The sequence below is a fragment of the Lynx rufus genome, unplaced genomic scaffold, assembly GCF_022079265.1.
Source record: "Lynx rufus isolate CCGP_SWC_20201006 ecotype Redwood Valley unplaced genomic scaffold, mLynRuf1.p SCAF_12, whole genome shotgun sequence".
In the NCBI taxonomy this organism is placed as follows: domain Eukaryota; kingdom Metazoa; phylum Chordata; class Mammalia; order Carnivora; family Felidae; genus Lynx; species Lynx rufus.
The window spans coordinates 47,110,016-47,133,278 of record NW_025814826.1 but is presented as its reverse complement, the minus strand read 5'-3'; the positions used below and the strand labels follow the sequence as shown (position 1 = coordinate 47,133,278).

Below are 23,263 nucleotides of genomic sequence, written 5' to 3'. Positions count from 1 at the left end.
TGAGTGGCTCCGTCAGTTAAACATCTGACTTGATTTTGGCTCAGGTCCTGATCTCATGGTTTCTAGGATCAAGCCCTGTGTTGGGCTCTGTGTTGACAGCACTGAGCCTACTTGGGATTCTCTCTCTCCCTCTCTCTGCCCCTCCCCCCAACCCCGCGCACGCACACATACACACAGTCTCTCAAAAATAAACATTAAAAAAACACTATTTTTATAACTGTTTATTAGTCAATACTCAAACACTAAATTTGCAATCATAATCAGCAATCTACCATGCAAAGGATGTATTTATTATTAGTAAACATCTGTAAAAACCTTGCATGTCCAATTGGTGATAGGCTAAATAAAATATATTACCCTTAGATACTACAGATTTCTGAGGTAGATTGAATTATCGGTCCTAGTTCTTGTCCTTGTCCTAGCTTCATATGCCTTTACTTCTGCTTGAAACTGCAGTGCTTCCCAGTGTGGGCAGTTAACTCCCCATCTAACACTGGGCTTGCTCAGGAGAACTGCTTTGATAAGTGTAAGTTAGAGGGTCTGGAGAGGCCCACACACGGTTAGGCTTGTCTTCTTGTGCGTCTGCCACTTGGTATAGGTGGGAGTTTATAGAACTTAAAATGAAATGTCACCTATTTTTTGAATAGGCAGTATTTGCATGATATAAAATTTCAAAGGAACCAAGGGGTACACAGTGAAAAGTAAGCATCTTCCTCAACTGTCCAGATTCCCTCCCCAGAGGAAGCTTGTGTAACCTTCCAGAGAAACTTTATCCATATACAAGAGAAGTTGAGTAGCAGTATTACTGAGTCAGAAGCAAGTAAGATAGATAGGGGCTTCTGGATTAGTCTGAGAATCTGAATCTCTTATTTGAGAGTACACTATAATCTGAGAGATGTGCTCCTGTAGGCAGACCTATGAAGGACTTAGTGTGGACTGACCACCAATCTATAGAAGCACTTGTCACATAGAGCTATCTCATTTAAAACTCCTAAAAATTTACTGTTTCCAAAAGGCCCTCAAGGTTACTTTAGGCTGTATCTGAAGAATGAGGTAGGGTGTTGCCTCTTGGGCTAAAGCAGGTAGCAAATAAGCACATAGTTGTGATTTCAATTTGTGCCAGACTCAAATTATTTGGTTCTCTCTGGTTAGATATAGATCATTCCAAGTAAGACCCAACACTTAAAGCACACATTAAAAGTAATTTTCATCAATTTACAGCAATATACAAGTTAATTATTTCCTCATTTTAACCTGTTTGGGAGGGGCATCTGGGTGGCTCAGTCAGTTGAGCATCTGACTTAGGCTCGCTCAGGTCATGATCTCACGGTTTGTGGGTTCAAGACCCATGTCAGGCTCTGTGCTGACAGCTCAGAGCCTGGAACCTGCTTCGGATTCTGTGTCTCCCTCTCTGCTCCTCCCCCATTCGTGTTCTCTCTGTCTCTCTCTCTCAAAAATAAACATTAAAACATTTACAAAAAATTAACTTGTTTGAGACTCGAAAAAAAATTAAGCTGAAATGGTGACTTACAAGTTTAATTAGTTTGTACTACAGATAAGACAGTACTTGATATTTCCATATGCAAAAATGTTTAAACCTTTACTCCTAAAAGGGTAATAAAATGAGCAAAACCACCACTGATCAAGTTGAAAATTTATTTACAAAACTTATTTTGCTTAAAAAACTCCTGAAGATTAACCAAAACATAAACCCTATCAAAGTTTATTACAATAATTATTCACAGAATCAATAGCTTAAAAAAAAACTGCCAATGAATACTTTAATGTAAAACCGCAATGTAAAAATAGGAACTTTAATTCTAGTGAGTAGAATAAAAGCAGATAAATAATCTTCTTCAAAGGGAAAAAATACTTGAGGGAAAAAAACAGCATAACGTGTAAAGCAGGAAATTTAAATATCAGTTTAGTTCCGCATTGCCAACATGGCATTTATATCCCAGATGAGATTTCGTAATTGATCCATAATTTGCTTCAGCTGTTGATTCTTCTGTTTGAGTTTCTGTAGAAACAAAAGAATTTATCAAAAATGTTTCATGAATTATAGACCATGAAGTGAGAAGATTAACATGTCAAAAGTTAGAACTCTAATGATCCAGACAGAAATAAGCTTAAATACTTCCTTCATGCAGAAAAGGTCTCTATCTTTTCTGGCCACATATATTCTCTGAAAGGCATAATGAATTCTAATTCAGCCCACAGAGGCCTCTGGTTCCACCCCTGTGCCTCCCTTTCTGCCTCTATTCCCAATCAAAGAAACTAAGCTAAACGTTTAATTGTTATAAAACCTAAGATACAGGTTTTCTAAGATGCAGTGTAGCCTAATGTCAAGAGTATAACCTCTAGAGCCAGAATCTCTTGGGTTCATGCTCCTCTCCTTCACTAACTACATATATGACGTTGGCCCAATTACTTAAACTCTCTGTGCCTCAGTTTCCACATCAGAAGAACAGGGATAAATTTGAACCTACCTCCTAAGAGTTATTATGAGGATTAAAAGATTTGATTCACATAAATGTTAAAATTAGGTTGGCATATAAGTAAGCACTCAACAAATGTTCCTCGTAGGCACTGAACATAAAAAACCGTGAATACAGGAAATAAAGGTTAATGCAAATACAATGCCTGATGCAACTGGTCTTTGAAAAATGTGGCAGAAGCCACTCCTTGCCCACAGCAGGAAGTGCAATCTGCTTCTGCTTCTGAAAACTGAAGACCAATTGGCACAGTCTCTGATGTAATCTCGTTCACAGCTAAGATCTGCAGGATGCCCTCCCCGAACGCACATGGCTCTGAATCTCCGTATCTGGGTTTCTACCAGACCATGGTTTATAAACTTGTCTGTAAGCACTTCCTTCAAATCCCATGTGGCAAATGTCTGCTGAGGTAAAACAAAATAGAGAACTTCTGGCCAAAGTACTTACTAGTTATTATAATAATAATCATTACTATTCAGTGACCTTTTAGAACCTTACATTAGGAAATAATATCTTTAATTAGATAATTTTAAAGCTACTATATTAAAATACTTCCAGATAAAGCAGTACATTCATTATAAAGAGGTCTAAAAATCTTAATTTTGATTTCATTAAAAAGCAAACTAGGATTAAGTTATCCTATTTTATCTAGAGTCAGAGAGCAGGAAGAAGCTAAAAGGGAGGAACAGGAAACTTTTACTGGAAAACAGAAAACAATGCACATAGATTTGAATGTTTAATATTAAATTTAATTCACATTTGAGGAGAGAACACAACACAGATAAAAACAGGGTATACAGTACACAGGGCATGTGTACAGTATGCAGTCTCATGAAGCTCACGTTAACACTGTTTTTGGGAAAAAGATACTGTTAGTATTTTAGCTACTCAGTCTCCTTAGATTTCAGATTGGCCCATCTTCTAGTTCTGTTGTCACAAGTATGTGGCAGTTATTGAAGCAACTGTGCATAGAATCTAATCAAATGGACCCAGATAATTGGGTGGAATGATGGGTGACCAGATGGCGGGTACCAGGCCCGTAAAGTATTTTCCATCCTAGAGATCAAGAAACAGGTACTTCTGCCGGCCATCAAGGGGAGCAGCAAGCAGAGGGACACAGGAGTAAAGGTGCTCTACTGTATACTGGGAGGTGGGGGGGAAACCTCAGGCCCAGTTCTAACTTTGCCCCTAACTTGGTATTTCATCTCAGAAAAATTCCTCCTCAGTTTTCTTATGAGATGGCGTCATACAATGGACGAGGCCCCTGCCAGTTCTATCTGTACACCCATATCTGGGAGCACAGTCAGTTACATAGACACCTGTGATGAAAGCCAGTGAGTTTAGTTGAGTGAACTAATTGCTGGCTTCAAAATGGTTCAGAGTCCGCTGCCATCCCCACTGAGCCATTGCTCACTCCCCCAACCATGAGAGGCTGCCATTCCCACAACTCCCCTCTCTAATTTTTCAGGGACAGTGCAAAAGAGCTACTGAGTAAGAATACAAGGAACAGAAAGAAGGCAAGTTGATATAAAAAAAAAAAAACAAACTCATTTAAATTAGTACCTTCTGACATATCTTGAATATGATTACTTTTAAAAGTTTCAGAACTTTTCTTTGGAATGGAATTCTGAGCCTGTAACACATTCTGTTCTGTATTTACTGAGGATATGTTATGTACAAAGCTCCAGGTCAGGCATTGTAAAGGGAGAAAAATGAATAAGGAATAGTTTCTGCCTTGAAGAAATTCTGCATCAAGGAGGAAGAAAATAATGTCCAAGTGACTAGGCTGGTAGCCTGGGAAGGCAGATGCTGTGTGACCCCAGAAGATAGAGACCCTACTTCTGACGGTGCGGCAGCAAACAAGGGGTCCAGAAAACTGGTAGTGAGCACAGTATTAGGAGGAGGAACTTGGGCTTGGTAGTAGGGGCCCATTAAAGTTCTGGAAGAAAAAATATGGTTAAAACTTGAATGAAAAAGGTTAACTAGACAGATGTGTGAGATGGATTCTCCTGAATAATTTTAATGGTGACAAATCTGTGCCCATGGAAAAGAAGAAAGAGGAATGATTTAAATTTTAAAAACAACTGAAAACCATTCAAAGGCCAAGCTTGGTGAAACAAGCTCAGTGATCAAATTTTCAGTATAAATTAAGGAGTAACTGGAAGTAATAAAATTATATTGTTGAGTCGTTAAAAATACACTTTAAAATCAATATCAAAACAGGTCCAATGGCTCCCACAGTGGGTGCATCACTGGCATAAATGCATAACTTAGCAGTAAGACTACTTTCAAAGAATATTCCTTTGGAAATACAAATTCTTTTTTTTTTTTTTTTAAAGTTTATTCATTTTTGAGAGAAAGAGACAGAGCATGAGCAGTGGAGGGGCAGAGAGAGAGAGGGAGACACAGAATCCAAAGCAGGCTCCAGGCTCCGAGCTGTCAGCACAGAGCCCGATGCGGGGCTTGAACTCACAAACCACGAGATCATGACCTGAGCCAAAGTCAGACGCTTAACCGACTGAGCCACCCAGGTGCCCCTGGAAATACAAATTCTAATGTACTTGTCTAAAAAAATTTTGCCTCATTCTTCAGAAATGGACCCAGATAACTGGGTGAAATGATGGATGACTTAAGAAATAAAGAGAACTAAAAAAATGTAGGGTTTTCTCAAGGTAATATTCAACTCTAGGTAACTGTAATTAAAAAAATATATATGGTATATTTTAAGGCACTTGGAAAATTTTTCTCAAAGATGCCACAAAGTTTTAAATTAAAAATAATTAGCAAAGAAAAATATCTAGAGCCAAAACACATCATGAAACTATCAACAGCAAAGCTGACAGTTATGCTTATGAGTGGTTAAACTGTAAATAAATTTTCATGACATGATACAGGATTTAATATATACAGTCTTGCCCGGATTGATTTTAACAGAGGTTGACAGCTGCTATTATCAAAATCCATCAGCTGTGCCTAACTTGTTACATTAACAGGTGAATGTGTAAGTAGAGCAGACACTTAAAAATGTTTATGTTAAGTCATACCATGTAATTTAATATTCACATAAAAGTTGTGACCACTGGTCAAAAAATGCTTTAATTTCTAAATGCATGGACTCAATGATATGTCAACCCTGTAAAAACTACCCACTCTTTCATTTTTCCATCAATAAAATAGTTTAAGCAAAATAGAACTCATTCTGATGTCCTTAAAACATATAGTCTCAAACAGGTGTTCAGTCTTTACTTGGGTTATTAGGGATTATGGAGTCTAGAATGCACAAAGAGAAAATAAAAAGTATTTAAATAAGCCAAACATCTGACTATTGAAACTAGACCATCCTGTCATCTCATGATTTATATCAAACACTAATTATAAAATTTTGTGTTGCCAAATTTCATGGCCTATGGTAGGTACTGGTGGTATATACATTGTTAGAAGCCAGGCAGACCATATATTAAATAGTAAACATACCAGTAATGTGGTGTACTGTACAATTTTAAGTACACAAAGATATAGTAGTATTTTGAAAATGACTGAATGAGAGTTCACTGAGGGGTATATAAAGCTTATTTTACATAGCTTATTTACAGTAAAAGGAAAATATACATTGTAATTAATTGTTGAATAATTTTAATTGAATGCCAAGAATATTTTATTACTGATTAGGTCCATAAAGCAACTTAATCATTTAATATAAGCAAATACCAATGTATTAAAAATATGATCTGGTATATATTTATGTTTTCATTTAAGTTCCAGTTATTTTTGTAAATCTCTGTCACAACAAATGGGTACATGAAAGGGTGCTGCTTTGCTTCCACTAGAGTCTTCTGTCCTCAGAGAAGACACCTAACCACTTGCATGAAATATGCATGGTGCCAGGCAACACACCTGACTGATTCGTGGCAGAAACTCCACACTTAGAATGATGGCTGGCACAGAGCAGGGACCAAAATATAGGAGTATTTTAATATTCAATAAAAAACCCCAAAAAGCCAAAGAAAAATCTTTCTAAATCCTAGAGGAGAAAAAATAAACAAACAAAAATTCCCTAGCAATCATTTTGAAGCTTGTTCTGTTTCTGTTTTCCAGTTAAATCTGGTATGTTGGTATTTCAAAACAAAAAGAGATACGGCCATTATTAAAAATTATTCATTTTAGTAGTCTAAGACAAATTACTTTGATGTGTTACTAGCTAAGATTGCTGTGAACCTTAAGCTCTACTACTATCACCTAATAATAAAAATTTTACATAACGGCAAAGAGAATAGATAAAAATAATAGACAAAAGGCATGTAAAATTTTAAGTTTATGAATATAGTTTATAAGTAGTTGAAAAAACAAAGAATTTAAACTATTTTTTAGTAGCATCTATATGATCACAAAATTAGATCAGGGCAACATTTTACCATCTGTAGGTAGCTATTAAAAAAAATTCTTTGGGGCACCCAGATGGCTTAGTCACTTAAGCATCCCACTTCAGTTCAGGCTGTGATCTTGCAGTTTGTGAGTTTGAGTCCCACATCAGGCTCTCTGCTGTCAGTGTAGAGCCCACTTCAGATCCTCTGTCCCCCACCCCTCACCTCACCCCTCCCCTGCTCGCTCCATTCTCTCTCTCAAAAATAAACATTTGAAAAAAAATTCTTAAAAAAAAATGATATTCTTCACAGAAACACTCAGGTGTGTGTGCCATCAAGGCAGAAAAATATATCCATTGATCACGAGCTTAGTGTTATAAAGATTTTCAATTACGGGAGCCTGGGTGGCTTAGTCAGTTAAACGTCTGACTCTTGATTTTGGCTCAGGTCATGGTCTTACAGTTTGTGAGTTCGAGCCCCATGCCAGGCTTTGTGCTGATAGCGCGGAGCCTGCTTGGGATTCTCTCTCTCCTTTTTACTCCGCCCCTCCCCTGCTCGCTCTCTCTCTCAAAAATAAATATACATTAAAAATTTTTTCAATTATACATTTTAATCTTGTATTCTAGAAGCGAAGTATAAAGTTGAATGAAATTGGAAGAAAAGAATAAATAAAATAACGTTAGTAGCACTAATTATACGTAACTTTATTAATAGTCAAAATATGTGTTACATTCAATTCACACATAATGTTTTATTTCAGGAATGAATTAAAACTTTTTTAGGTTAAAAAAAATCCACTTTGCTTAGTTTTGGCTATTTTCTCTTCTGCCTTATTTTTTGGATTTCAGTTTGAGTTAACCAAATCTTAGCCGTCCCTCCTCCTTTTTTGTTTACACCTCTGTTTACTGCCTTATTCTCCATTCCTGTTTCAAAATATAATAACAGTTTCTAGGAAGTAAGAGAGAGTATGAGACCATCAAATGAGTATTTCTCCTGCCACTCAAGATACTTTCCCCCTAAATTCTCCTTTAAAAAAATAGCTCCTATAGAAATCTAGGGCTAAGCTTTAAATCTGTTCAATTAAAACATCTAAACAGATTCTTTCTTCTTTGTAATAAACTTCAATATGTTAACTAAAACAAGTTTTACCCCAAAGTTAGAAGCACTTAAAACAGCAAAATCAGCATTCAAATAATTTAATCAAAGAAAGAGTTCTTAAATGCTTTAAGTATAGATAGGAACACAAAACTTGAAATATGGGCTTTTATTCCATAAATAGACAAACCTTCAGAAATACTGTGTATCTATTTTGTGTATTGAAATAAACCTGCTGCAGATAAACACTGTGGACTAAATACCTGTGCTTATCTCTTTTTCTCAAAGCCCTAATAAAATGGCAGGAGATAAATGAAAAAAGCTATAAACCCATGTGGAGAAAAATGATCGGAAAGGAAGCAGCAGCAGATACAAGGTGGTAAAGTTTAAGAGGACAAGTAGAAGGGGAGTGGTAAATGACTTAGGAGGAAACTACAGTCCAGGTGGATGCAGGGACGATGCCACTGAGAGCAGGGAGACTGCTGTGCCATGGAAACTGCACCAGGTGAGGCCTGGGGATGAAAACTGGAGGAACAGCTCAAAGAGCTCCAGGGACTACCAAGAGCCGCACGTGCTCACTCCCACTCCTTACAAACAGGTGACTGAGTACCCTCTCCCTGTGCCCTGTCCCACCTCTAAGGATCAGGAGGTTTGTTTTTTATGAAACTGAACCACAACAGCTGTGGGTTTAGTCCTACCAGCACAGCAGAATGCAAGAGGACAAGAGCATATCTATGTAGGACACTGGAAGATTCTTCTCTGAAGAAACTGAACAGACTTAAAAAAAAAAAAAAGCCTCAGAAAATGATTGTTGGGGATCCCCCAAGGAGAACACCTATCTTGACATGAAGTCCACTCACAAAGCCTATTATTAGCTTTCTAGAGCCTCATTCTTAAAATATAAATGGCTCATGAGTAAACATCAGATGTTCACCAGATCTTTTAGAGCCTCAATTTAGAAAGACAACAAAATGAAATAGATAGCAGTTGCAAACTCTTGACACATGACCTGGTTTTGTACGGCCTGTGAGCTAAGGATGGTTTTTATATCACAACAAAGATCATGAATGTCTCACAAAGCCTAAAATATTTATTATCTGGTCCTTTAAAGTTTGCCAAACCCTATTTGAGAAGATTATGGAAGAATACCTTCAAATTTCTGAGGGAAATTAATTTACAACATAGAATTTTTATAGCCAGCCGAACTATCAAGTGGACAGCTATGGGAAGACTAAAACTTAAGTCCCTGCATTCGTTCTGAAGAAGCCACTGATATTTGAACCTAACCAACAAGGCAGTAAACCAAGAGAAGGGAAGACAGGAGACTGAGAGAACAGTGAAGCCAACAGAAGGGGTGAAGGAAGCTCCAGGACAATGCTAAACAGCAGGCCTAGACAGCATTCAATCCAGACCTTGCAAGATGATGGGAGGATTTGGGTAGGGGTGGGGGGAAAGAACCAATAAATTTCCTGATAATTTTGACTCTGTGGAAAGTTGGAAAACAGTACTGAGATGCTGCTACAGATGCATAAAGAACTAACCAAAAATTTTAAAAAATTACTTATTAACCTGGAGGCTAATTATTAACTCCAGATGGACAAAAAAATCGTTCAAGAAAAGGACACTAGTTTAATATGTGGCTAAGGAATAAACAATATTTATGTGCCTTAATACACAGAATATTTTCTGAGCCTCAATTATAACTGTATCGGAAACACTGGGGTAAGGAAAGTATGTAGGTGGGTCCATGAGAGGGAGAGACTGGAAGAAAGCTAAATCCTCAACTGGGGAAAGAAATTTTTTTATATATCTTATCCTTTGTATCAATCATATCCTTCTCTTAAAATTCACAAAATTCTAAATCAATAGCTAATAAGATTTTTTGGATTACATACTGTCAAAGTATTACTGTATTCCGATTAGATAAAAGACCTTTTTTAAAAAATCAAGTGTTACTTCTAAGCCATCAAATTAGAAAAAAAAAGAAGAGGAACTCAGAGAAATGAAAAGTGAAATGAAACCTATATTAAGAAAGATTATACTTTAATTTACACAGCCTTCTTTTTTTCTCTAAAATACCTAAAATCTTCTATGGTAGAGAACAAACTCTATGTCACACGTAGTAGTCCGAAATCAAAGTTACCACTATAATGCTATTTTGTTTATGTGCATAATCCATTGTATTTTATTAAAAAAGGCTTATTCCAGGAAAAAGTAACAGAGCACATCTATTGTGAATTAATGCATAGATTATCAACAGAAACATATAACACTTTTTTTTTATTTAAAAAAATTTTGTTTAAATGTTTATTTTTGAGACAATGCAAGACACAGAGTGCAAGCAGGGGAGGGGCAGACAGAAGGAGATACAGAATCTGAAGCAGGCTCCAGGCTCTGAGCTGTCAGCCCAGATCCCAACGTGGGGCTCGAACTCATGAACCGTGAGATCATGACCTGAGCCAAAGTCGGATGCTTAACTGACTGAGCCACTCAGGTGCCCCAAAACATATTTCTTAATAAATGAATGCTTCGTATCTCTACCAAACACCATTTGTTCTTCAAAATATAAATTAAAAGTTCCTAATCACCTCCTCACCCCCTACAGATTTCCTGCTGTACGTTCTTTATGCTCATTCATTACTATCAAATTTTCTTGAAATCTTCTTAATCTGTATTTCTCCTTTTATGAAAAAAATGAAATAAAACTTTATAAAATCCAGCTTTTTCCTTTCTCCTGGTTTTGATATACATTTTTCTCTTAATTTTCCAATATTTTGTTTTTCAGGTCTTATTTTCAACTCTGAAATTAATTTTGACATATGGCATAATGTAAAAGCTAGCTAACTTCCCCTAAAGCTTCTATTTTTAAAGAAAAATTTTCCAAACAATCCCTCTTCTGTCATAATAAATTCTCATATGTAATAGGAAGACTATTTTTTCTGGCTATTTTATTAATCTGTCTCATACCAGTATTTCACAATTTTTTTTTTTACAATATTCTCCATACTGTGTTTTAATTTTTGAAGCAAAGAGATCTGTTTCATTATCTTTGAGAATTTTCCTTGATGTTTTAGTTTGTTTGCAAGAAAAAATTCCAATTTGGATTTTATTTGGATTTGTTTTTTCATTGGTATTGCACTAAAATCTTATTATTTTGTGTACTTTTAAGAGAATTCACACTCAATACTGGCATTTTTAGAATATTTATTGTCCACACAAGAACTTTATGTGTTCTTTTAATTATTCAAAACTTCATTATGTATTTTGTATTATATTTATTCTGAGAGAGAGAGAGAGAGAGAGAGAGAGTGCGCGCACAAGTAGAGGAAGGGAGGACAGAGAGAACCCCAAGCAGACTCTGTTCTGTCAGCACACAGCCTGATGCAGGGTTCCATCTCCCAAGCCAAGAGATCATGACCTGAGCTGAGATCAAGAGTCCACTTACCCGACAGCCACCCAGGCACCCGTTTTTTATGTATCTTAACAAGTTTAGTCACATAAATCATTGAGGTAATTCCTAACTAAATATTTGTTGTTGCAAATGTGAATAGGATCTTACAATCCAATTACTTTATAGCAAGTGAGAAATCAAATAACTATGTCCTGGGTTAGGAGATTATAGGGAACGTGTTGCAAAAATTTTCTATTTGTGAATTTTTATCATTTGCTGCTCCAAATATGCCATAAGCTAGAAAGCAAGAATTCTGCCTAGAAAAGAAAAGAGTAAATGAGTTGTGACTGAATGCCCATGAAGTTTTTCTAAGAGCTTTATGGCATGAATTCTGCAATCTCTCTTTTGACTATTCAGGTGGCTTTTCTGCTTACCTTTTTAGTTCTTGGTTATACTCTTAACTAGGTTACATTTGCCACAGAAACGACTTCATGTAATTCTAGAATGCAAATTCTTTGAGTTACATAGACACCCTTGTAATTTTTATCCATGATTGCAAAATATAAAATACATAGACTGATAACTCACCTTATTCACTTCAGCAATTTCTCGCCTCTCTTCACTAGCAAAACGAGGTGGGCCAGTGCGGTCCTCATTCTTTGAGCCATCTTCTTCCACATATGGAATCAGTTGCTGAGAATGAGAGACAAGAGTTAAAAGTTAAAAACATGATATGAAGTTTGCAATTACATGGGTATACAAAATGTCTCTGATTAAGGTTAGTTTGTATGCTTTTCTTTTAATGGTATATAAATAAATTTCAATTCAGGTGATAGCCTAAAATAACAGCATTAGAAGTTTATCATTTCAGTGCCTTCTACACATTAGCTTTTCAGGTTTCTTTTGCAAAACAGCCCTTATAACATTACATTAACTGTTGCTTACAATTAAATAATACCCTATCCATTCAATCAGCAAATACTGAGTTCCCAGACACTGGGTGAGATACTACAAAAATAATGACAAGTAAGGTGTGATCCCTGCCCCTACAAATGTATAGTCCTAACAAATGTATAGTCCATTGAGATAGAACAGACTTTCTTTCATCTATACTAGAAAGAAAGGAACTTCATGGATGTGCATTATATAAATGTCATTTACTTTGCTATGTAGAACTTCAGCGTCTATGCAGATTTCTAGATGTCTTAACTGGTTGGGAGAAAGATATTTTGTAGAAGAAAAAATTATACAGTAATGAAACATCAGAATTAATAATGAAACATGTATGGCTTATGATAAGGTTTATTTGATGAAGGCCCTCATAAATGTGACAGAGACTTCAGGAATCATTTAGTCTTTTCCATCTTACATTAACAATGTAGGAACAGCCAGAGGTGAACACATGGTACAACCAGGAGTCATCTGGCCAAACTTCAAATTCTTGGGACAGATATAAACTTATCCACATCCACAACCACTCTGTCTTCCTTTCCTCTCCCAATGCAGAATTGTCCTCCCTCCTGAAGATGATTAATTTCTATTCCTGTGCTCTCATTTCTTCACCCTCCCCCCAGTCTCTCTCCCTACTGCTTTCTTGCTTTATAATCTAAACATGTCTGGTCTCTCTCATTTAACGGCTTTTTTCCTTTCCTTTCCCCCAAACCCATGATGCCAACCATCCTTCCATCTACTGTTTTTCTCTCTTTTTATCTAAGCGTTTTGAAGATGAATGTCTACTTGTTGGCTCCAGTTCCTTATTTCCCGTTTAATCTTCAACCCATTGCGATCTGATTTCTAATTGCTAACATCTCACCAAAGCTCTGCTCATATAGACCAATGATTTCCCACTAGCAAAATCTACTGGACAATTTTCATTCTCTGTTTCCCTTTGCTGCAGCATCTGACAATGTCGACCACATTTCTGATCTTTCTTCTGTATTTCTGACCACTTCTTTTCAGGCTGTTTTGCAGTTTACGCTTTTCTCTGTTCATCCTTTACGTGCTGATCACTCAAAAAGGAAGCACTCAACACAAAAAATTGTTTTCTGTATGTAGTGAGAACATCCAGACCTTCCCAGCTACTTGTGTTGGCAGAGACAGAACTTGTCAACAGGAAAGGGCCACCTATAAAAATATCATATACCTAGTGAACTGAATATATCTATGACCCAAGATGAATTTAAGAAATATATTTTACAACTAAAGTGATTCCACTCAGCTAATCTAAATTAATAACGATGAAAACATAATCTTTCATCTGTAAAGGGCTTACATGAAAACTATTTTAAAAGGATTTTACAACAGTATCTAAAATTCCTGCTAAAAAAATCATGTACTGATTTAATACAGACACCAGCAGTATTAATAAAAATTGCCATAGACCACTCTCTTCTCTAACAACAAAAGTTCATTATAAGCCTAGATGTTAAAATCTGTAAGGTATTAACATGAAAAGATAGTACTAATTCTATGCGTACGTATCCTATTTTCATCTTCTCTAGTCAGAAGTAAAACCAATATAATTCAAACTCTGGAAATACCGTGCAAATAGAGAGACAGGAAAACATTACAAATGTCCTGCATCTTATATCATCCTCCCTCTACCACTAACACTTGCCTCCACTGGAATGGGATCCATCCCTCCACAATTTTCATTGCATTTGTCATAGACCAATCTCAGCTTCCTGAAGAGAATAGAAAGTTGGCGAAGGTGATCCTGTAGCTTTGCCAGCCGGTCTTGATATGTTCCAGTATGGTATGTGACACCATTTGGCAGCTTATCGAACAAAACAAAAACAAGAAAAATATGAAGTAATGACCATTGAGATTTTCTAGAAGTAAAGCTGGCAGAACAGAAATATTTTCTTAAGCACTGCATAAAAGCAAACTGTTCCTCACAATCAAGTGCAAAATTTTAAGATTTGAAGAGTAATATTTGCTCATTTGTTAGCTCCTTGGCATACTGCTTCAGTGCTGTAAAACAGCTCTGGAAAAAACTGCATGATAAGCGTCTCTGTCCAGCTGGAAAACTTTCCCCTCTAATATTTGAAGTATGTTAAAACTTTAAAAATAATGCCATGATTTTAATATTGCTTACTATTTTAAAAAGGCAGCAAGCTGCTGAACTTACCTTGGAAGTTAAAAACAAAATGCAATTTAAACTGGGAAGTTAAAAACGAAAAAGCAAAAGAAAAGTACAAAATACAAAGTGAAGATCATGACTTTTCAGCAGAAGAAAGGAACAGTATACTGCTGCTATTGCAAAATGATCTCAAAATAACTAAAAGATCATTAAGATGCTCAAGGCATGCACTAAAGCATAAAGCTGTCACCAAAAGTTTTACTTTAAAAAGAAATCAACAGCAGGAGAGAGAGATGCAAATCAATCTATACTTGAGGATCATTAATAAATTATTGCAAGTAACTGCTATGATCACAGCTCTGTCTTGGATGCTTATACATTTTTAATTCAGGACTTTTATCAAAAGAAGCCAAAAAAGTATGTATTGAAATGGTAAAATCACAGACATATGGAAATTGACTATTATTTAGAACTTATAAATAAATGCACCTTTTGTGCATTGCTGAACCTCATGAACAAGCTCTTCCTTTCTTTGTACATCAAAATATTCTGTACAGTATTTTATTTCCACAATTTGATGTGTGAAATCATCCTAACATTTGAATTAACAATACCTGTACCATGTTTTCTAGTATATGAGGTGCTTTGATTATAAGCATTCACTCATACACTTATCTTGGGGATTAAAATGACTTAAAACCAAGACACTAACTACTACCCGATAGATAAGATTAGCTAGTCTTTCTAAACCTCAGTTTACTCTTTTTTTTCTAAACAGATGAGGTAGGAATACAAAAAAAAAAAAAAATGCATAGGACAGTACTTGGAGAAAAAAAGAAAACAGGATACTATCATTGCAAGTAGATAAAACCATAAACATGAAAAAAGGACTGGAAAGGCCTACAAGTAGTTGATAAAAACATGTAATAGGAAGTCAGCTTGAATAATTACTTCTTTTCTATCATCTCCCAATTTCCTGCAATATTATGATTTATAAGTTAAGGAGATGGACCTTCTGAAATTATCTGAAATGAGTTATTAGGATTTTCAGCAATTTTTTTTTAATGTTTATTTTGAGAGTGTGTGAGTGAGCACAAGGTAGAGCAGAGAAAGAGGGAGAGAGAATCCCATGGGGGGCTCAATCCCATGGCCCTGGTATCATGATCTGAGTCAAAATCAAGAGTTGGACGCTCAACCGACTGAGCTACCCATACGTCCCAATTTTCAAAAATTCTCAAGCATTTCAACACTCTGAGGACGATACTTCCAAGAAACGTGATAAAATATCAAAGGCTGAATCAGTCGAAACTTTTAAAGAAAAAAGGCATTACAAATTCACCCCCAGAAAGGGCTTGAACTGAATACAATGTAGAGTTTGTCAGGAACCTTCAGTTAATAAACTTTCGTAATACTAACAAACCAGAGAACAGTCTCAGAGGCTCCCTGCTTTCCTGTTTGGGTGACAATAGGCGGTATAATGATTACATCTTGCATACAAAGCACTGTACCTTTACCTGTACCTTTATGTAGTAAGTTTAGTACTTGGCCCATATTTTCTACTTTGTGAAGACTGTAAGTTATCCACATTTATATCCCTGTGTTTAGTATAGTGCATACCCACAAAAGGTTTTAAAGTACTGTCTGAATTATTTTACTTCAATGAATTATTTTATCCATATATCTGTACTTAAAATTCACTAAGAAGTGTGTGTTATGTAAAAGAAGTAAATCCTTTCATAAAGAAAAACAAAATCCTTTTGAAATGCAAAGTGTCCCCCTCTTCAAGTATACCCACTTAACCAAGTCTGGGTATTAGTTTTCATAGACAGCATTAGATTCTCAAAGAAGGGAAGATTTAATTTCTCCAAAAAATTCTTTCACACTTTTCATGTGTCAGACGGTATTCTAAAAGCTAAGGTACAGTAGTGAACATAGGAGGCAAGGTTTCCTCTACCACAGAATATAAGTCGTAATAGTGCCTAAGATCTTTTGGTATATATCCGTAAGGTACACGTTTAGCTGAAAAGCTCATCAATAACCATCTCACTCTTGAATACTGAGGAAGATCTGTAAATATATGATCACATCCCTGGACACTAAAAAGGCGTTCAATTAAATTCAATATTCATTCTTAAATATAAAACAGTAAAAATTTCCCAGCACTATAAAATACATGTATCTTGGTTAAAAACTCAGCAGCATGATTAATGTAGAAACATTAAAAGCATCCTCACTGAAGTCAGGAACAGAACAGGATGTTTATTAAGACCACTAATACAAATAGTGAACACTATTCTGGAGGCCCTGGCCAAAGCAATTAGAAAAATAGAAAAAGTTGAAACATTAAAAAGGAAATGGTCTAATCATCACTATATATGGATAAGACATAAATGATAAAGTGCTACTCTCAACAAAGGTAGTCAAGAAAGAGATGGGCACAAAACTAATAGAAAATAGCTTTGCTTTCATATATGAAAACAAATGAAAATGAGAAAGGAAAAAGACCCCACTTACAATAGCAACAATAAAGATAAAATATCCAGGAACAGACTTTAAAATTTTCAAGATAAAGAAGAAAACTTAAATAGTTCAAAGGACAAAATAAAAGGTATTTGTGCTCCTGGTTAGTAAGATTCAACATCACATTGACGTAAGGTCTCTCTAGGTTAAATCAACCTAATAAAATGCTAGCAGGTTTTTCTCAGAACTAATCAAGCTATTCTAAAGTACATGTGGAAAAATAAACAAGGATAGCCATGGCAATTTTGGAAATAAGATAGATTATAGAGTCACAATAAATGTAAGAAAATTTGGGATTACTACATAAATGACAGGCAACCAAATGTAATAGAGCATCCAGAAATAGATTCTTTTGTATGAAGTAGCATCTGAGATCAATGGAAGAGGAAAATGAATTATTCAACCTTTTGGAAAACAAAGGGCTGGGGCCATACCTCACACTTTATAGAAGGATAAATTCCATATGGTTTAAAGTTTTAGATATAAAAATGGAAACAAAACCCAGAAGTCTTCCTGAATTTGCAGTGGGAAAGTCCTTCCTAACTAGACATAGAACCCAAAAGCCCTAAGAGACTGATAAATTCAACTACCTTAAAAAAATACATATGCAAAACTTCCATAATCAGAGCCAAAGGGCAAACAACAGACTAGGGGAAAAATACTTGCAAGTTCTATCACATAGACCAAGTTCTTCTAATACGTAAATAGCCAAATCTTATAAATTGAGGGAGAGGGTAAAAAAGACCAAAAAAAAAAAAAAAAAAACCCACAAACTAAAAAACAAAACACACACACACACACAAAAAAACACACAAAAAAGGGGGGGGGCAAATAATATGAACAAGCAGCTAGCAGAAAAGGAAATATGATTCATAAATGTATGAAGAGATGCTCAAACTCATTCCTCATTAAAACTAGAAGAAATGTAGATTTTCATCTATCAGATGATCAAAGGTCCAAAAATATAACTCGCTATTAGTCAGAGCCCGGTTGTTGGTCTTGGTTAGCACATGGTAGCATAAGCTGGTACAATCCCCATGGAGGGCAATTCATCAAAATTTATCTAATTACAGAAGCACAGAGCCACTTCCAAGAATTCATCCTACAGGTATACTTGCACATTTATGCAGGAGGTTATTCACTGCAGCATAACAGTGAGAGATTAAAAGCAACCCAAATGCCTAGAGAATGGGATGAATAAATTACAGTCTTTCCATGAATTGTATTACTGTAAATAGACCCTAAAAGGAAAAGGAGATATATTCTGTGCAGATATCAACAAATCCAAAATATACCAAATGAAAAAAGCAAGGTGCAAAGTGTTGTGTATAATATACTGTTATTTGTGCAAAAACAGGAAAAAATGAAAGAATAAATACACACATTGCTAAAATATGCAAAGAATATCTAGAGGGATACATAAGAATAATCATAAAAAGCATTAACATTTATTGCCTATGGAAAGGGGTTAGAGAGCCAGCAGACAGGGATGGGAGGGATACTGTCCATTTTAATGTCCTTTTTTTAATTTGTGAATTCTGAATATATTACATATTAAATATTTTTTTCATATTTAAAGGATAACAAAACCAAAGCAATATTTTCTTACGCAGGGAAGCTTAACCTGGGACCTAGCAATCCTTGAAGAAAATTCCCCCTCAAATTTTATTCAGAATATATAGATGTGCATTTTTCTGAGAAGAGAACCCATACTTTCCCATCAAATTCTTAAGGGGCTAGTGGAGACCTAATAACCACCTCTCTAAAAACACTTAGAAATAGGGTGTTGGCTCAGTTGGATAGGCGTCCAACTTTGGCTCAGGTCATGATCTCACGGTTTGTGGGTTTGAGCCCCACGTCGGGCTCTGTGCTGACAGCTCAGAGCCTGGAGCTTGCTTCAGACTGTGTCTCCCTCTCTCTGCCCCTCTCCTGCTCGCACTCTGTCTCTCTTTCTCAAAAATAAACACTAAAAAAATTTAAAAAATAATAATCTCAGGAGTTTGTATTTATGGTGCTTCATCCTTCTGGATTAGTAATATGGAAGGTAATTTAAAAATTTTTAAGACTAAAAACTGTATTAATAATTAGGTTACATGTAGTCCTGTTTGTTCCACTTCTTCTTCCAGCTTTTTGGAAATGAAGGATCACATTCTTGCTTCTTCTTCTGACAATTATGACAGGTCTCAAAGTCTTACAGGAGTTAAACCCCAGAATTCACAATATAAGAGGCACCAAGAAATAACCATAGTCCCTTACAAATTGGTTTTGAATATATGTCTACATGTAATCTAATTATTGATAATACTTTAAAAATATTTTTTTTAAGTTTGTTTATTTTGAGGGGGGGGGGAGGGGCAGAGAGAGAGGGAAAGAGAGATCATCCAAAGCAGGCTCCACACTGTGAGTGTAGAGCCGATGTGGGGCTTGAATTCACTAACCGTGAGACCATGACCTTTTGAAAGAGTTTGGTTCTTTTAGTGTAGGTCATGGGTGTGTATTATACCTCTGTTAATAATACAAAGTGTTTGACAGCAAGTTAGTATTATAAAGCAATTAGTAGGAAAAACTACCAGTTATGTGTGACGTTTGGTAAGTTCTTCTTTCTCTATTTAAGCCTCAGTTTCCTTAACTGTAACATAAGGATAAAAATACTTCTTAGAACCTTATAACAGTTTGTGTGAGCAAGGAAAATGCTTGATAAATGTTAGCTAGAAGATCTACTAGTCCTAATTCACTACTTTGCATATAGTAGGTTAAAAATAAACATGTATGGGGCAGCTGGGTGGCTCAGTGGGTTGAGCGTCCGACTTCAGCTCAGGTCATGATCTCACGGTTCATGAGCATCAGGCTCTGCTCATAGCTCAGAGCCTGGAGCCTACTTCGGATTCTGTGTCTCCCTCTCACTCTGCCTCTCTCCCACTCGTGTTCTTTCTCTGCCTCTCAAAAATAAAGAAACATAATAAAAAAATTTTTAAATAAACATTTACTAAATTCTGAGAAATAATTTAACACTATAATCATTTTAGATATTAATCTATTAATTTTTAAATAATTACCAGATTTCATATCTTCTCTTGGATTCCCTTTGTATTGTTTTTCACACTGGCCTATTGACATGGTTAAAACATTTTCTATGCACCTGGATTACTTGTACAGTATAGAACATTACTGAATTACAGTACATTACTGAAATCAGTTGTAAGAGTCTTAGACCTGGTTTCAAATTTACCCTATCACTGACTTGCTTTGCACAAGTCACTTCACCTCTCTACCAGAAGCCTCAAAAACAAGAATGACATCCACATGACATACCAGTAAGATAAGCAAGCGTTAAAATTAAGTAGTATGTGTTAGAACAACTGGATATCCAAATGCAAAAAAAATGCATTTGGATCCTTATTTATCATGATATCCAGGAAAATAAAGTCAATGTGCATTATGGACCTCCATGTAAAACCTAAAACTACAAAACTTCCAGAAGAAAACACAGGGGAAAATCTTTTTCACCTTGGGTTAGGCAAAGATTGTTTTCGGTGTGACGTCAAAAGTAAAATCTGTAAAAGAACAAATTGATAAATTCGATAAAATGTCTCTTCAAAAGGCAATGTGAGGAGAACGAAAAGCCACAGACTGGGAGAAGGCATCTGCAAAGCAAAAAGACATACAATAACAAGTGTTGTCAAGGATGAAGAGTAACTGGAACCCTCAAACACTGATGGGATTGTAGAAAAGTTTGAAAAGTTTCTCAAAATGTTAATAGATATTTGCCCTATTATCCAACAGTTCCACTCTAGGCATCTAACCGCTTAAGAGAAATGAAACACGTGTTCACACAAACATTTGTTAGGTGAACATTCATAGTATTCTTCACAGCCAAAATGACCGTCAGCAGATGAACAGATACACAAACTGTCATATATTCATACAATGGGACACTACTCAGCAATCAAAAGGAATGTACTATTGATATATCCTGAGTCATAGAAGCCAGACCAAAAACAAAACAAAAAACGACATAGTGTATGATTCTATTTATATGAACCTCTAGAAAATACAAAGGAATATATGGTGCCACAAAGCAAAACCAAAGTTGCCTGCGGATGTAAGTAAGGCCAGAGTAAAGACTTAAACGAGGCATGAGGAAAACTTTTTGGAGTGGTGGATAATGGTTTCCTAAGTATATACACATGCCAAAACTTTAAATAAATGCATTTTATTGTATGTCAGTTATACCAAAATAAAAATGTTTAACAAAACTGGGTAGCAGAATCTGAATTCTTCAGCTCCTTAGGTCCTCTGTATTTTGTTTGAAAACGAGATGAAAGTTAAGCCAGTCTAGTGAGGTTAACAGAGTGAGAGACCCACCGTTACCCTTAAAGGTACAAGAGTTTGCCTAATAACTAGAGAATCCGGTGGAATGTAGAAGATGAGGCTTCAATCTTCCAGAAGTCCTATCTGGAAAACATCACCTTAACATCGCAGAATCCTGGGGACAGGCACATCATTGGGGAATACTTCTGAATACAAATGGGGCGACCCTATACTTGAGGTTTGCCCAGGGCAGCCCCGTTTAGCGCCCAGCGGCCTCACGTAACGACTAAGCCAGCGCCCCTTTCCTCCAAGAAGCATCCGCTCTCTCCACGCGCGGCCCGGAGCGCGCCCACCCTCCTTCCCACCTGCATGTTCCTTAAGAGCTGGAAGATCTCCATGGTGCGGTACACGATGTCCTGCACGGTCTCCTGCCCAATCCGGCAAAGCGATGCCGTGTTGACCTCCCGGGCGGCCTGCTGAGCCTGAGGCCCGCCGAAGGGCCCCGGCGCCATCCCCGACGCCGCCAACGGAGGGGTGGACATGGCGAGGCTGCGGCCTCAGGCCGATAGGGCCTGAGAGCAGGCGTCAGGGGTTCCCGTCTGCCTCGGGCTGAGCTGTTGCCGGTCTCTGCGGAAAGAGGCGCTGGTAAGACTACGGCGGCCCGATTTCAAAACAGCGGCTGGGACTTCCGTCCACCGTGACGTAACGCGTCATCTCAACGTCACGGGAACCGCCCTCTTGGTGGCCTCCTGGGAACTTACCTCGGCCTAAAGCCGGCCGGGATTGGACCGGAAGCCCGGGTGGGGCGGGACGGAGGAGTTGAGCAGCCAATCATCGGCTGTACTCCAGCCAGAGGGCGGTGCTCGTGCTGTGAGGTGGCTAAGCTTTCCCGGAGTTCTTTCCTGGAGTCTGAGCCTGTCATTAGAATTCCTGAAAAGAACTCTTATTTTGTATTAGTTTGCTTGCTGAGATTTCTCGTAACAAGTCTGTGACGTTTGCAGACTCAGAGGGGCTAGTATATTTTGTTGAGTCGCATACCCCTTAACTGGTAACCTGCGATTTGAATTTAGAAAATGAAATTCCTGATCTTGTATGCTTCACTGTGACCGGATACGGACTCCGCATTTGCTATTGGCCCCTGCTCAGATGTTGGTTTATTCGAATAGCTTTCCCGATCACTCTAGAAAATTAACACTACACACACTCCCACACACTTACCTACTTACTTTTCTGACTTTGGCACTGATTACAGTCCACGCTCTATATAATTTAAAGTTTACTTTTTGATTTCCCCTCACCTTATACATACGCTAGAATGCCAACTGTTAAACACAGAGACTATGCCTATTTTATTCATTTACTGTATTCTCAGCACTTAGCGATTTGCATATAGAAAGCACTCAATAACTACATGTTGAGCGACATTATAAATGTAGGAAAAATTAAAATAAAGCCATTCTCCCATCTACCTCTTACTGCTCATTTGCAAAGGGGAGGGGGTGAGTCAAGAATGTGAAAAATGGTGATTGGCACAGAAGTTGTGCATTTTAAAAAGTATCTGAACGTTGTATTGTAAGTACTTAATAAAGGTAATAGTTACTAAAAATTACACAGGAATCATTGTAGAGATTTTAACGATAGTGATTTACAGGTCCTTAGCGAGCAATTATGATTTCACAAATCTTTACCTCCTATATGCTGGGTACTAGGAATGGAGATAGGAGTAGTGAACAGGTGAGGCAAAGCCCTGTCCTCCTGAGACAAACAGAACACTGATTATTGTGATGAGTATTTTGAAGCAAAAGTTAAAGATTCTAATACCAAGGTGCTAGCAATTTAGGAGATCAGGAACAATCTGAAGGGAATAAGTTGGCCCTGATGGTGAATGCAAGAGGATGCTGAACATTGGAGCCTTTTCTATGAGAGGGTCATGGGACAAGGAAGGCCAGTGGCAAGTGAAGAGGCCTCCAAATGCTTTCTAGGGTCTGAAATTTAGCATGAGGATAAG

General features: G+C 36.8%; 1 protein-coding gene across 1 annotated transcript; it reads right to left on the bottom strand.

Annotated features, from left to right (window-relative positions):
* Positions 1-1,642: 1,642 nt before the first annotated feature.
* Positions 1,643-21,922, bottom strand: MED30 (mediator complex subunit 30). The gene is made up of 4 exons (XM_047074128.1): positions 21,621-21,922; positions 13,960-14,118; positions 11,931-12,035; positions 1,643-2,020 (listed from the first exon to the last, which is right to left on the bottom strand). The coding sequence occupies exons 1-4, from the start codon at positions 21,795-21,797 to the stop codon at positions 1,925-1,927; spliced, it is 537 nt and encodes a 178-aa protein (XP_046930084.1). The 5' UTR covers positions 21,798-21,922; the 3' UTR covers positions 1,643-1,924.
* Between the last annotated feature and the right edge of the window lie 1,341 nt (positions 21,923-23,263).